Genomic DNA, 16,605 nt, shown 5'->3' on the forward strand with positions numbered 1-16,605 from the left:
AATCCCCGGTCCAAAAACACCCACCCACCCCCACCTTGCGTTTCTTTTTTGGATGGGTCTAAGAGCAGCTGGGCTCCTGTACTCGCTACTTCCTTCCTTCCCTTTCATTAATTACCAGAGAAAGCCATGTTAATAGCCCTCCAGACGAATTGAGTCCAGCCAGGCAAGTCCTGGGAGAGCTCGACGGTTGAATAATTTTCCATGTTTTAAGGCGAGGAAATTTATTATCAGCTAAAGAAGTGGAGACCGTCATTTTTTATCTCCCGGTGGCACGAGTGGCTGTGTCTCGCTGGGCTGGCAAGGGGATAGCTTTTATTCTGGCTTGAAGCTCTCACCGGTTGCATGTCTTGGAGGCACGGAAAACACAGACTCAGGCAAATCATTTTAGGCAAAAAACAGGTTCAGGGTGTGAGTGTGGTTGTGGATATGATGTTGCTATTGAGTTGTGGAATAAAAGGACACTAGAGGTCTCTGTTCAGCTTTCCCCCAAAAGAACCCATTACTTGAACAGGATATATCTAATCTGTATATTATGAAGCCTTCTTATAAGCGCATAACCTCCAACATTTCTCTGATGAAAATCGGGGCATCCTATTCCATCATAATGATTTTACTATTTATACCCCGCCCATCTGGCTGGGTTGCCCCAGCCACTCCAACATATATAAAAACATTAAACATTTAAAAACTTCTCTATACAGTGGTACCTCGGCTTACAAACACAATTGGTTCCGGAAGTCTGTACTTAACCTGAAGCGTACTTAACCTGAAGCAAACCTTCCCATTGAAAGTAATGGAAAGTGGATTAATCCGTTCCAGACGGGTCCACAGAGTACTTAAACTGGAAATACTCAAACCGAGGCGTACTTAAACCGAGGTATGACCGCACAGGGCTGCCTTCAGATGGTTCAGGGGTCAGAAAACTCCATACCCTCCAACATTTCTCTGATGGAAATAGGGATGTCCTAAGGAAAAGTGGGACATTCTGGGATGAAATCAGAAACTGGGACCGGCCCTGGAAAATAGGGACACTTGGAGGGTCTGTAAGCAATTGCAAAGGCTGTGACTTGGGCCTGTGACACCCTCATATCCTGTCTGAAACAGTGACTTCCATGGAAGCAAACAGCTTCCTCTTCCCCAGGAAAGCTTTGTTCTCCCCTCTTTGTCACACCTCTGAAGGTACTGAGACACTGCCGAGTCAGTGAACGTTTAAGCACATTTAACTTTATTATTGAACTTATGAACATCGATTTCTTTGGTTCTTAAAAGCACATATCTTCTTTTTATATAACACAGACTTGTTAATACAGATCCTGCATCCCTCTCTGACACTCTACTCTCAGCTGCCAACCCCCAACTGCCATTTAGAATGCCATCTAGCTCCGCCTCCCAGGGAACACCTGCCTATAATGGGAGTGATAGATCATTAACCTATGATGAACTGGAATCATCATCAGGCACTATTCCGCCACACCCTGTGGAACGCCCTCCCGCCAGATGTCAAAGAGAAAAACAACTACCAGACTTTTAGAAGACATCTGAAGGCAGCCCTGTTTAGGGAAGCTTTTAATGTTTAATAGATTATTGTATTTTAATATTGTGTTGGAAGCTGCCCAGAGTGGCTGGGGAAACCCAGCCAGATGGGAGGGGTATGAATAATAAATTATTATTATTATTATTATTATTATTATTATTATTATTATTATTATTATTCACACTGAATGGGAGTGTTGCTCTAGCATCGCAGAAGGACCCTGAGTTAGAGTGCATGGCTTGTCCATAAGTCTGCAGCGATCTAGTAGGGAACAGCACAATGCTCGGCTCCATTCTGCAAAAAGGACCAGCTCACTGCTTGACTTTTATGTTATTTGCTCTTTCCTGCCGGGCTGGGCAAGCCATCAAAAAGATTCGTACTACTTTGCTGTCTTTCTGCCGTCAAAATGTACATAGAAGTCTCTTCATGGCAGGGATCAATGGAATATAAAGATCAGAATGTATGCTAATGGTGGCGTGATGAAAACCAAAACGCTGTCTAATGTATCGACAGCATGTCCGGAAATCACAGCTGTGCTCGCCTCCATCTCGTTTGCAACTGTTTGAGGAAGTGCGCTTGCTTTTGAGCGAGCTCTGCTCAAATGCTTGCAGTGCCCTCAAAACCTACGTCATCAAGACCTTTGGGGAGATGCCGGTGGCAGTAAAAAAGAAAGGATCTATTAATATGTCACCCAACCTGTCCATTCTTCTGCCATCCACCTAGCAAAGTTTTGGCAGGCAAGATTTTGCTCCCCGCTCCCTTCTCCTTTGGAGATATGACATCTGCAGAAGGGATGACAGGACGCAGAAAGAACATTTCCAAATGTCATCCTGTCCCCCTGTAGAAAATGTGAGCAAAGGGGAAAGGCGGCAAGAGGACTCTTGGACCAAAATAACTCCACTAGACAAGCGTAGGAGTGAGAGTAGCTAAAGCCAATTGTCTTAACCTTGTCTGGTTTTAGAAGACTGCAGTCGAATCAGGAGAAACGCTGGATAAACTGGTAGTTTGGAGAAGAGAGCTCGTGCGCTGTAATTGTTAAGAGTGTTGGACCATGACCTGGGAAACCAGGGTTCGAATCCCCACTCAGCCATAGAATTCACTGGGTGACATTGGGCCAGTTACCACTTTTCAGCTTAACTTGCCTCACAGGGCTGTTTTGCAGATAAAACAGGGAGGAAGAGAATCCTATCTTATACTTATGACCCATACTTATGGGCCACTATGGCCCTTGCCTGGCTAATTCAACAATGGGATCCTTCATTAGATTTTAATTCTTGCCGGATCAAAGAATTAAGAGGTATTTTTTAAAACAAAGGATTCTTTAGCTGTGATTCCTGCATGGCAGGGGTTTGAACTAGATGACTCTTGGGGTCCCTTCCAACTCTACAGCACCAGACCCTCCAAGTATCCCTATTTTCCAGGGACATCCCTGATTTAGAGAAGCCATCCCGGTTTCCGATTTGATCCTGGAATGTCCCACTTTTCCTCAGGTTGTCCCTATTTTGATCGGAGAAATGTTGGAGGGTATGGAGTTATCCGACCTCTGAGCCATCTGAAGGCTGTAAAGGGAAGATTTTTTTAAAAATGTTTAATGCTTCATTATGTTTTTGTATATGTTGGAAACCACCTAGAGTGGCAGGGGCAACCCAGTAAGATGTGTGGGGTATAAATAGTAGAATTATTATCACAGAATAGTACGTCCCTATTTCCATCAGAGAAAACAACCTCGGCCCTGTATTCCTGAAGAAGTGTCTCCACCTCCATAATTCAGCCTGGACACTGAAGTCCAGCTCCGAGGGCCTTCTGGCAGTTCCCTCATTGGGAGAAGTGAAGCTACAGGGAGCCAGGCAGAGGGCCTTCTCAGTAGTGGCACCCATCCTGTGGAACGCCCTCCCAGCAGATGTCAAGGCAATAAGTAACTATTTTACTTTTAGAAGACAACTGAAGGCGGCCCTGTTTAAGGAAGTTTTTAATGTTTAATGCTGTACTGTTTTAATATTATTATTATTATTTATGCAGTACTGTGATTTTATGGACAACAAATCAGAAAACTCCACACCCAAAAAACATACTCCCCCCCGCCAGTTTTGCAGCAGATATTTATGAAACCAGTTAAAGCAATTTGAACTCCAGCTCCTCCCCTCCTAAAACACACACCTTTCTCTCCACCTGGCTGATCACCTGTCTGCAGACTCAATTGGGCAGCCGTTACCACCAGCTGCCAGTTGACTATCTCCACTCTTTCCACCTTGCTGCACCTCCTTGCATTCTGTCACTACAAATTAACCGGCCGCTGAGACAGCCAAGCTACTTTGTCAGAAATTAAATGCAAGGGAGCAGGGTGTGTGCGAGGAGTAGAGCAAGGAGGGTTCGGAATGCGTTCGCCTAAAAACATCTAGTCCCCAGGAGATCAGAAGGAAAGGCAGAAAAATAGAATAATTCTTCCTTTTTTAGAGACTTGGAGCAAAAGGAAGCGTCTCTCTCTTTCTCTCTCCAGGGGTGGAGAGTTCACCAGCTGCCAATGTAGACCAAACCAGGGTTTCCAGCAGGTGGGTGAGTGGGGTTTGTTTGGGTCACATCTGAATGAAAGGTGGAGCACAGCACATTTCATAAGAAAGAAAGAAAGAAAGAAAGAAAGAAAGAAAGAAAGAAAGAAAGAAAGAAAGAAAGAAAGAAAGAAAGAAAGAACGGGAAACCTATTGAAGCATATTGGCCCCAAGGTCTGCCTTCCTCCAGATGGTTTAAATGAAAACTCGCACCAGCCCCCAGCCAGCATGGCATCTGGGGGCACCAGGTTGGCACCAGACTCAAACCTTCTTCATCAGACCTTTCCCCTTCCAAGGATCATAAGCACCCTCAATGAACTACAATTCCCAGGGTTCTTTGGGGGAAGCCATGACAGGCGCATCAGTATTATGCAGATTTCTTTTCCACGCCTGTCACTCCTCCAAAGGTAAGGTCAATACTGTGGAGACGGACCTGCAAGTATCTGAGTGCATCTCCTCAAAGACATTCCCAAATATTCTCTTTCTGCTTGTTCCCAAAAGAGTTTCTAAGGCGTGTGCCTTTAGATGTGCAAATCTACATGGAGACTGCGTAAATGTACAACAGGAACATACCACATTTTATGCATGGAGACTTGCCATTATTTTTTATTGATTATAGATAAGTGTAAACTGTGAAAAAAATTATTGGCTGATGTTTAATTTTACTGTTTACTATTAGATTCTGATGAATTATTGAATATTGCTTTATTTGATATAAGTTGTTTATTTTAAAGTTATTGTGACTTCTCATATCAGATCAGATTGTTATTATTAATGTTTGGTGTTTTATTATGTCTTTATATGTTGGAAGCCACCCAGAGTGGCTGGGGCTATCCCACCATGCCTCTAGAATTTGGCTATTAGCCGTTTTCCAATACTGCTAGGTCCTTAAACAGTAAATTCTTGTCATCATCAGATAGAGCTCCTCCTCCTAGGTAAGCTTAGTCCAAAGATGACTGCTGCTGAAACAACATCGGAGTCTCCAGCACTGCCGGAGCTGTCCAGGGTGCTATGGTGGCCTTGGCTCAGCTCCGTACTGTTGAGGCCATTGCCCAAAACACAACACATTTCACTCATAATAAATAAATAAAATCCTTCCAGTAGCACCTTAGAGACCAACTAAGTTTGGTATGAGCCTTCGTGTGCATGCACACTTCTTCAGATACCATTTCACTCATGTGAAAGCAAATCAGAAAGCAACAGCATAGAAAGGCAGGAACCACAACGAAAACTCGTGAGGGCCTGCAGCCCAAATTTGCCACAAATCTAAGCCCTTGGAGTATGCGGGATGTAATAACGCATATTCTAAGTGCAACTAGGACGCTCCCCTCCAAATCTGGAATTTTATAAGCGCTTAAAGGGAATGAAAGGGTTAGAGGGACATGTAAGTGCAACAGAAACCCAAATAGCAGTGTTATATTTGCATTGAAAGAGTTGAGGGAATTAATTTTCCACCCAAATCGTGCTAGGAGCCTGCAATGATTGATAGCCTTTTTTGGAGAAGCATTAAAGCACTGAATTGGATTCAGTTTATGGAAGAGTAATCTAATCCCCTCTGGCCCTCCCCTTTTCATTCTACCCTTAATCTGAAAGTGTGCAGGCGGCGTTTTGTCCGACAAGGCCCTCTTGAGCCACACTTTGATGTGAATGCTCCCCTCCCCTCTGTTCGCGTGTTTGTGTGTCTCCGTCCCACACCAGCACCCCGTCTTCTCAATCCCCTTGGCACTGTCCAGCCCTTCCTTCTTTGGACAGTTTCTGGCTGCGTTCGGACGCACGCCTTGCTCACCTTCGAAAGTCCGCCAACCTCCAAATAAAAGCAGATGATGAAGATGTTCCAAGTGACCCAGATGGCTGTCCAGATGGCATACTGGGTGGAGAAAGAGAAAGAAGTAAAGTTGCAGAAGAAGAAGAAAAAAGCAAAACGAGCACAAGCTCTCCAAAGCTGGGGCTGCAGATGCAGAACATTCGACACCATGATCTGAACAGCAACAAAGTCAAAGCCCTCTGTGCTTCTGGTGGCCTGCTGGATTTCAACTAACAACAAAGACTAAGCATTGGGGAGCAACAATGACACCCCTGGGTGCTGCTGCAAAGGGAAGTTCGCAGCAGTGGGTGTGAGAGGAGCTCTTAATTAGAGCGGCCATGTCATTATGTTATTCTAACCCATCCATTTCAAAGCAAAAGAAGCACAATGCAAATCTGGGAGGGGGGGATATAATCAATTGCATATCATTTGAGGTCTGAAAGTAACAACAGCAGTGAATACTGATCATATTTGCTGGACTGATTTACATTCTGGACTTGGGAGAAGTCCCCCATGCTTTTTAATATCTATATGAAGTCGCGGGGAGAGATCATCAGGGGGTTTGGGCTGGGTGTTAATCAGTATGCAGATGGCACCCAGCTCTACCTCTCTTTTAAATCAGAACCAGTGAAGGCGGTGAAGGTCCTGTGTGAGTGCCTGGAGGCGGTTGGAGGATGGATGGCGGCTAATGGATTGAAGTTGAATCCTGACAAGACAGAAGTACTGCTTTGGGGGGACAGGAGGCGGGCAGGTGTGGAGGATTCCCTGGTCTTGAATGGGGTAACTGTGCCCCTGAAGGACCAGGGGCGCAGCCTGGGAGTCATTTTGTACTCACAGCTGTCCATGGAGGCACAGGTTAATTCTGTGTCCAGGGCAGCTGTCTACCAGCTCCATCTGGTATGCAGGCTGAGACCCTACCTGCCCGCAGACTGTCTCGCCAGAGTGGTGCATGCTCTGGTTATCTCCCACTTGGACTACTGCAATGCGCTCTACGTGGGGCTACCTTTGAAGGTGACCCGGAAACTGCAATTAATCCAGAATGTGGCAGCTAGACTAGTGACTGGGAGTGGCCGCCGGGACCACATAACACCGGTCCTGCGAGATCTACATTGGCTCCCAGTACGTTTCCGAGCATGAGCACAATTCAAAGTGTTGGTGCTGACCTTTAAAGCCCTAAATGGCCTCGGTCCTGTATACCTGAAGGAGCGTCTCCACCCCCACCATTCAGCCCGGACACTGAGATCCAGCACTGAGGGCCTTCTGGCGGTTCCCTCATTGCGAGAAGTGAGGTTACAGGGAACCAGACAGAGGGCCTTCTCGGTAGTGGCATCTGCCCTGTGGAACGCCCTCCCAACAGATGTCAAGGCAATAAGTACGGTAACTATTCTACTTTCAGAAGACAGCTGAAGGCGGCCCTGTTTAGGGAAGTTTTTAATGTTTGATGCTGTACTGTATTTAATATGCGGTTGGAAGCCGCCCAGAGTGGCTGGGGAAACTGAGCCAGATGGGTGGGGTATAAAAACACCGGCAATTTCTGCACCCGCTTCTGCTTCTGCCAGAATTTTCCGACATCCTTAGTGTACATATGGAATCCCCTTGATTCCAAATCATGTCGCTATAGTGACCTTCTTTCGCCCTCCTCCCATACTGATGGTGATCCATCGCAGCCTGTCCTTCAGCTACAGACCAGAGGGTGATGCAACTGATGTGTTCATTGTGTCCAGAGATAAACTCCGTGCTTGTTTGTAGCCTTGCGGCAATAGATTGACTGGCAATCCTCGCTTGCCAAGATCATTGACGGTGGACTTTATTATTTGAGCAATGATGCCGGTCAATGAGGAATCTCCCTCTTCAGTAACTGGCAGTGATAACCCCAGGGCTTGGGTGGGAGACGGGTGGCGGAGAGAGGGTTTTAAAAATATACAAATCATCTGTCAGGCAGAAAAAGCCTCCTTGAAATAGATTTCCAGAAACCACGAGGAGCACCTGAGGCTTCAAAGACAGTAAATAGCATGGACCCATTCCAGAAGGGAGGTTTCCAACACCACCAAAATGAAACAGAGCACTGCAGAGAACCAGGAGTAAGATGGCTTTCATTTGGGTGGGCAAGGAGAACTTTCTGGCTGGCTCTGACCCGCCAAGTCAGGAACATTTAGCCCCGCAGCTATTTGGAGCTGAGCAATGGCACCAAAGGGCCAGCCTTCCATCGCAGGATGCAAAAGCCAGCCTTGGCGAGGCACGATTGGTCACCTTAATAAAATACATTTGCACAGGGCAGTGCACTTCAAACTGGCAATTAGGGCAGTGGCTGCTCGTCCCATTAACAGTGAATTAATTTAATTTATATCCAAAAGGCTGTGTAATAAAGTGAGGCAGCCTGATTAAAATAAATTATGCACACTCTGTCGGAAGCAGCAAGTGAAAGGGCAGATTTGTTGGTAATCGGAGCTGCCCCCGCTGTCAGACGGTGGCCAAAGTCTTGTGACGCATATGCGCACTGTATCTAGGGAAGATCCAAACTGGTTATGGGCCCATGAAGAGAACTATGTGCACTACTAACAAGGTTAGTGTAACACAGAAACACACTGTGTGTGTGTGTGTGTGTGTGTGTGTGTGTGTGTGTGTGTGTGTCCCTGCAGGATGACATGCCTGCTCACTTCCCCCTCCAACCCCACCCCACCCCTCAACAACCCCCATACCTTTACACCTAAGCACCCTGCTTCCCCCTCTTCGAACTCACCACTAGCCTTAACCTTGCCAACCCACCCATTGCAGCTCACCCAAACTATTCTCGCTCCCTTTATACCTGCATTGACAGTGGGGAATGGGGGAGCAGTAAGTTTCTTTCTTCCCTTCAATCTCCCCCTCCCCCCCCCCCGGCTGTTGGCAGCGCTGTGGAATGCTGCCCTTCGGTCCTCAGGACATACAGGTATGATAAAATGAATTTATCACCCAATTAACCAAGTAGTAGTTTAATGGCAAATAGGGACCTGGGAATTGAACCCTGGGGTGTATTCAATGTAGCGCTGAGGACAAGGTTCTGTCAGTGCGAGGATTTCTCCTTGTGCAACAGAACACTCCCCCTGTCTCCCTCCCCTAAATCTGTTCTGGGGTTTCCCCCAACCCTCCAGAACACATTTTGTGGGAGATTGCAGTCAAACATAACTATGCATGAGTGCTAGTTAGCAGTGGCATAGCTAACCACTCAGGCATCTGGGGTGGCTAGCTACACCCTGTGTGTGTGCTCCATGCCCAGGGGTCAAGACACTCTGGGTGGAGTCTGCATGGAGACCGCCTGCCACCTCCCTCTCAGCTGCAAGGCGGTGCAGTGCCCACAGCTGCCCAAGCCACTGCGTCACTCCCAGGAGAGACACGTGGCTCAGGTGTGCTGCAGGCCCCAAATGTAAGTTCTGCCCCCTGGGTAAGTGGTGCCCAGTGCACCCCGTTCCCCCCCCCAGCTAAGCTGCTGCTAGTTAGTGCATGAAAGTGTTAAGATCAGAGAGTGCTCGTCCTAAACTCAGCTACGTCACTTAGGAAGTTAGGTCTATAAGGGAGGAAGTAAAGCTGCTTCTATTTCCTTTCCCTCACTTTCTCAGCACCATGTAACCTACCAGGATGGGTGTGCCTAAACTTGCTCCAAGTTCAGACTGCATGTTTGAAACTATAGGCTGTATTTTGCACCCAAGGGTAATCTACCTGTGCTTTCCTTGATGCTACATGGAATAATGCATGAACCAGACCTTTACATTTAGTAAGTAAAGCATTTTAAACTTACTTAACAGTGTGGTCTGTTCATTGCGAGAGGAATAGAAAATAGGGGAAGTGCTATATGCAACTAAACAGGATATACAAAAGGCTTAACAGCCTAGATTCCTAATGCTTCACTGTGTTGCTTGACTTTGTGAGTTTAAACTCTGCTGTTGTGGCTCTCTCTTGCTGGAGTGTATGTTTAGCCCTGCTTTTTGAATCCAGGCATTCAGCTGATTCTTTTATTATTTACCCCATATACGTGGGTCGCAGGGATCCATAGATTTGGAGATGGCATGAGGCGCACACAGGGAGAGGAGGGGGGATCCCATTGCACTAGACCTAATCCTTGTGCGAGCTCCAATATGCCATTAAATACTACCCCCTGGTTTTTAACAGCCAGTCTTAAATTCATCTTTAGGAATCTTTAAAAAAACAAAAAACAAACAGAACTTTGCTACTTACCACCACAATGTAGCGTGGCCTGTACTGGATTGTACCAAACAAGCCAAGGATGACAATGATTATGTGGAGGAAATTGGCAAGAATTGGAGCCCATTGGTATCCCAGGAAATCAAACACTTGTCTCTCTAAGGCAGCAAGCTGGAAAAGAAAGAAAGAGAGGGAGGCTGTGATTTCTGCACTGCAAGGGGCTTGGGGCTGGATGACCCTTTGGGTCTTTTCCAAATCTACAAATTCTACAATCCTGTGATGCATAATTGAAAATTGGAGGCTTGCTTTGAAAATGCTTGTTTTTCAAAAAAAATGGAATCATTCCCCTGTTGGTGGCAATCTCTGGACTGCCACGGTTTGGTGCATACGATACAATCGTACGCAGCAAATTTAGGTTGCACGATTGAAGTAGATTTGGGCACTCTTGTGCAACAAAGGAACAGAGGCTTTTTTGGTAAGGAAAGAGATGGGGGAATGTACTTGAAAGTGCAGGATTGCAGCAACATCGGGCGATGTCGAATAGGCTGCATGCAAGCAAATCAGAATGATTGCTCTAAGTTTTCTGCCAGCAGCTCAGGAAGAATGCTCCATAGGAAGGACCTCTGGATGAGAACTCTGTCTAGTTCCTTTCCCCCATATCCTCTGAAAGTTCACCATAAGCCAAGACCGACTGTGTACCGAAGAAACTAAAAAAAATGTTGTTGTTGTTGTTTAGTCGTTTAGTCGTGTCCGACTCTTCGTGACCCCATGGACCAGAGCACGCCAGGCACTCCTGTCTTGCACTGCCTCCCGCAGTTTGGCCAAACTCATGTTCGTAGCTTCGAGAACACTGTCCAACCATCTTGTCCTCTGACGTCCCCTTCTCCTAGTGCCCTCAATCTTTCCCAACATCAGGGTCTTTTCCAAGGATTCTTCTCTTCTCATGAGGTGGCCAAAGTATTGGAGCCTCAGCTTCACGATCTGTCCTTCCAGGGAGCACTCGGGGCTGATTTCCTTAAGAATGGATAGGTTTGATCTTCTTGCAGTCCATGGGACTCTCAAGAGTCTCCTCCAGCACCATAATTCAAAAGCATCAATTCTTCGGCGATCAGCCTTCTTTATGGTCCAACTCTCACTTCCATACATCACTACTGGGAAAACCATAGCTTTAACTATACGGACCTTTGTCGGCAAGGTGATGTCTCTGCTTTTTAAGATGCTGTCTAGGTTTGTCATTGCTTTTCTCCCAAGAAGCAGGCGTCTTTTAATTTCGTGACTGCTGTCACCATCTGCAGTGATCAAGGAGCCCAAGAAAGTAAAATCTCTCACTGCCTCCATTTCTTCCCCTTCTATTTGCCAGGAGGTGATGGGGCCAGTGGCCATGATCTTGGTTTTTTTGATGTTGAGCTTCAGACCATATTTTGCGCTCTCCTCTTTCACCCTCATTAAAAGGTTCTTTAATTCCTCCTCGCTTTCTGCCATCAAGGTTGTGTCATCTGCATATCTGAGGTTGTTGAAATTTCTTCCAGCAATCTTAATTCCGGCTTGGGATTCATCTAGTCCAGCCTTTCGCATGATGAATTCTGCATATAAGTTAAATAAGCAGGGAGACAATATACAACCTTGTCGTACTCCTTTCCCAATTTTGAACCAATCAGTTGTTCCATATCCAGTTCTAACTGTAGCTTCTTGTCCCACATAGAGATTTCTCAGGAGACAGATGAGGTGATCAGGCACTCCCATTTCTTTAAGAACTTGCCATAGTTTGCTGTGGTCGACACAGTCAAAGGCTTTTGCATAGTCAATGAAGCAGAAGTAGACGTTTTTCTGGAACTCTCTAGCTTTCTCCATAATCCAGCGCATGTTTGCTATTTGGTCTCTGGTTCCTCTGCCCTTTCGAAATCCAGCTTGCACTTCTGGGAGTTCTCGGTCCACATACTGCCTAAGCCTGCCTTGTAGAATTTTAAGCATAACCTTGCTAGCGTGTGAAATGAGCGCAATTGTGCGGTAGTTGCAGCATTCTTTGGCACTGCCCTTCTTTGGAATTGGGATGTAGACTGATCTTCTCCAATCCTCTGGCCATTGCTGAGTTTTCCAAACTTGCTGGCATATTGGGTGTAGCACCTTAACAGCATCATCTTTTAAAATTTTAAACAGTTCAGCTGGAATATCATCACTTCCACTGGCCTTGTTATTAGCAATGCTTTCTAAGGCCCATTTGACTTCACTCTCCAAGATGTCTGGCTCAAGGTCAGCAACCACACTACCTGAGGTGTACGAGACCTCCATATCTTTCTGGTATAATTCCTCTGTGTATTCTTGCCACCTCTTCTTGATGTCTTCTGCTTCTGTTAGGTCCTTACCACTTTTGTCCTTGATTATGGTAATCTTTGTACGAAATGTTCCTTTCATATCTCCAATTTTCTTGAACAGATCTCTGGTTTTCCCCATTCTATTGTTTTCCTCTATTTCCTCTAAAAAAAAAATGTTATGCTCACAATAAATTCAGCAGGACAGTATGAACATGTGCCAATTCCCTGTGCACTGCATTGCCTGTACATGCATTAATTCTGCAGTATTTCGAACCTGCAAATATTTGAGGGTGATTTGCATCCGGGTGGATTTGGGCAGGGAGGTTGCTGCAAAAAAATGGGATTGACTACACACTACACACACAAAGAGGCAACCTGATGCCTAGACAAGAGGCCCTAATAAGCCAGGAACAGCAGTGGTATTCAGAGTAAAGAGATGTTTGCACAGATGGAACAAATGGAAGCATGCCATGTTGAATTCAACCCAATGTGCCTTAGTTACCCATGAATGTTAATTTACATGTGTCTTGTCTGAGTATCACCCACCCCTTCTGTTTAATAAACTCCTGCAGGAGAACTTTGGGGATCATGCCCACTGCCTCTTCTTTCGTCTTTGCGGGATACAGCTAACAATCATTCTCGCTCTTCTTTTCTGACAGCTTTGAAAGCCGCATTCTTCAACTCCAAGGGAGCCAATTTAATTAAACAGTCAGACAGGTACCATCAGCAATCTCGCAGGAAGCACGTGAGCCACTGAATGAACAAGTCCCATACCTGGGAAAGTGGCACTGGAAGGCTATTATTCATTTCAAAATCAATTTTCTCTGCATCATCAGAGCCAGCGGCAATGTGTTAAGCCCTTAATCTTTCATTAGAAGGATCAAAGCACAAATGGCGGCGACATTTAGGAGTCCCAGGTTCTGGTTGGCTGGCTGGAGGACTCGTGACTGCAATCAGTTTATCCAATCGGGCATTTAATTGGCTTTGTTTGTTACTTTGAGCCCAGAAATGTAGATAAAGCACCAACCCATCCATATATTAGTTTACCTATTTAGCAAGGAAACCCTTCAGTGGTGTATGTTACAGAGAGATAACCCCATGCCTTCTGGATTTTGCGAGAAGTGAGCTTGACTTTGCTTCCTGCCTGCAATCACCGGGACCAAAGAGTGTTGTGATCCAAAGCAGCAACTATATTTAGATTCCACACAGAATGTACCATAGTTAAATATTCTTACAAAAGGGTCTGGTGGCCATCAACTTAGATGGCTTTAAAAGAGGACCTGACAGATTCATGGAATAAAAGGCTATCAAAAACTAGTAGCCATAAGGGTTGTGTTCTCCTCAGTGGCATAGCGCTGGTTGCTGGTGGCCGGGACGGGGCAAGTGTTGTGCCCCCTGGTGGACTGGGCAGCCTGGCAGCGCTGGGCCATCAACAAGGAAGCTGCCTCTGCGCACCTCCATAGCTTCCATTTGCTTCTGAGTATTTTGCCTGGTTCATGTGCCATGGAATCTTGACTTCTGTCTCTTCTGCTTGCCGCTGTGCCTGTATTGCTCTCAGCCGGAATGAAGAGATTTCCCTTACTTTCTAGTAAATGTCGTCGTCCTTGTGTGTTGGGAGGGCAGACCCACCCAAATCATGATCAGGCTCACAAGAAACATCAGAGCATATGCTCCTCTAAAAGAACAACTCCTATTAAACAAGACGGAAACCTGATTGAATTTTTTCTTAATCAATTATTTGGCAGAGTTTTACTCAATTAATCTGTCAATTAAATGTGCATAAATTTGCATGCACTAAAACAATGCTTCTGAAGCCAGAGGCTTTCTTTATTTCTTTAGGTTTCATTGTAGCCGTCATTGAAGGCATTCATGCCATCCTACAGGAGAGAAAGGGAGGTGTGCCTCTTTAGACATCTTGCCATCTGCAATTTTTAATTGCATTTTTTAATTGCATGGGGGGGGGAGAGTCTGCTGTCTGTTTAATCGGTGGCAACTTCTTAACTGATGGATTAAATTTAACTAATTGAACACCACAGTGCCATACTGTACTTTTAAAGCATGCATGAAGGGATGGGGATTTTGCTGCAGGTTGCCAAGGGAAGCCACTTGGCTATAAGGGAACCTCCCAAGTCTTGAGCTAGTCTGCTCAGTTGGGAGGTCCCTGCCTCCAAAGCCCCGCCTATGATGTCCTTGGAGATGTCTGATTGGCCACTGCAGGAAGCAGGATGCTGAACTAGATGAACTGTGGGTCTGATCATAGAGATGCGGGTGGCGCTGTGGTCTAAACCACTGAGCCTCTTCGGCTTGCCGATCGGAAAGTTGGAGGTTCGAATCCGCACAACAGGGTGAGATTCTGTTGCTCTGTCCCAGCTCCTGCCAACCTAGCAATTCAAAAGCACTCCAGTGCAAGTAGATAAATAGGTACCACTGTGGCGGGAAGGTAAACGGCATTTCTTTGCGCTCTGGCTCCCATCATGGTGTCCTGTTGCGCCAGAAGCGGTTTAGTCATGCTAGCCACATGACCCGGAAAGCTGTCTGTGGACAAATGCTGGCTCCCTCAGCCTGAAAGTGAGATGAGTGCTGCAACCCCATAGTCGCCTTTGACTGGACTTAACTGTCCAGCGGTCCTTTACCTTTACCTTGGTCTGATCCCAGCAGAGCTCTTTTTGGTTTACCTGATTACTGCCCAGTACCTGCCAGACTCAGCTGGCCAGTTCCCTTCTGTTTCTGCCATGTAGCTATTCCTTAGATGGTTTGCTTTGCATTGATATGCCATTACTCATTTTGTCCCCTGCCCACAGACAGCATCACAGCTTGTGATGCCAGGATGAGATTTTGGCAAGGGCCAGGGAATAAGTGCCCATGCTGGCTGCAGAGGTGGGTTTAGGGTAGCGTGGCCTGTTCCCCTGCACTGGGTGCTGAGGCTGGGATCGCAACTCTGATGTAGTCCATGCGCAGAACGGAATGCAAGAGCCAGGAGGTGCCAAATTTTGGGCTCACACAGGGCTCCGCTGAAATTTGAAAAACCAAAGTCTGCACCTGCTGGCTGGAAAAGATTGGCATACAGAGGTCAAATATATAAAAGGATGTCATATAGAGGAGGGAGAAAGGTTGTTTTCTGCTGCTCCAGAGAAGCGGACACGGAGCAATGGATTCAAACTACGGTACAAGAAGGAAGATTCCACCTAAACATTAGGAAGAACTTCCTGACAGTAAGAGCTGTTCGGCAGTGGAATTTGCTACCAAGGAGTGTGATGGAGTCTCCTTCTTTGGAGGTCTTTAAGCAGAGGCTTGACAGGCATATGTCAAGAATGCTTTGATGGTGTTTCCTGCTCAGCAGGGGGTTGGACTAGATGGCCCTTGTGGTCTCTTCCAACTCTACGATTCTATGATTCTAGGTCCGAGAGGATTAGGAGATGCAAAGTTATCAGTTTATCAGATTGCACATGCTGCTACTGTGCTTAGTTACTGGAACCTCACTCTAATATCGTTTATTTCTCATAGGCATTTTTTAAAGCCCCGTTGGATCAGACTAGAGGCCCATCTAGTCCGGCATCCAGAGGCAAAGCTCAGCCAGTGAGCTTCTTTATCTGCTTGGGGATTTGAACCTTGATCTCTCAGGACCTAGCACAACACTTTTGGCCATTGCACCACTGTGCAAACACCGGTGTAGGTTTTGACCTGTTCCTGTAACCTATTGTAATTCAGTCATGCTTCTCGGCAGTGGCACCCTCCCTGTGGAACGCCCTCCCATCAGATGTCAGGGAGATAAAAGAATGGCATAACTTTTAGAAAACATCTGAAGGCAGCCCTGTTCAGAGAAGTTTTTAATGTCTGACATTTTATTATTTTTTTATGTTTTGCTGGAAGCTGTTCAGAGTGGCTGGGGGACAAACAATATTATTATTGTGGTTGCTGTTATTTCTAGCTGCATATATGTAGTAGGGGGGGAAATCCTACCTCCATATACATGCTCTTTGTGTTTAAATGAATGCAGATCAGGCTCTGATAAGCTAAATGAAAGCAGCAGGCGGCAGAGACAGCCTGTCACAATGATTGTGATTATGCAGATGGAGTGAAGGTTCAGTACTGATTCATGTAGCTGTTGCCAGACCTCCAGGCCTGGCCTGAAGTCTCCAAGTTTGCCTGGCCCTTTCCTGGTGGCAGGTGCTGGGCTTGACTCTCCAGGTGGATGAGAGGGTCTTTTGATGTCACAACAACAACAACAAC

The 16,605-nt window shown here is 46.1% G+C and overlaps 1 protein-coding gene across 2 annotated transcripts in view; it reads right to left on the minus strand.

Moving 5' to 3' along the window:
* The window catches only part of NKAIN4 (sodium/potassium transporting ATPase interacting 4), a 90,439-nt gene that overhangs the window by 41,000 nt on the left and 32,834 nt on the right, over positions 1-16,605 (minus strand). For both annotated transcript variants that reach the window (XM_035121708.3, XM_088674730.1), the window contains exons 2-3: positions 10,097-10,234; positions 5,867-5,947 (exon numbers count right to left, since the gene is read on the minus strand). In XM_035121708.3, coding sequence (XP_034977599.1) covers positions 5,867-5,947; positions 10,097-10,234 — 219 coding nt within the window. The remainder of the gene's footprint in view (positions 1-5,866; positions 5,948-10,096; positions 10,235-16,605) is intronic.

This window comes from Zootoca vivipara, chromosome 7, assembly GCF_965207765.1.
Source record: "Zootoca vivipara chromosome 7, rZooViv2.hap1.1, whole genome shotgun sequence".
Taxonomy (NCBI): domain Eukaryota; kingdom Metazoa; phylum Chordata; class Lepidosauria; order Squamata; family Lacertidae; genus Zootoca; species Zootoca vivipara.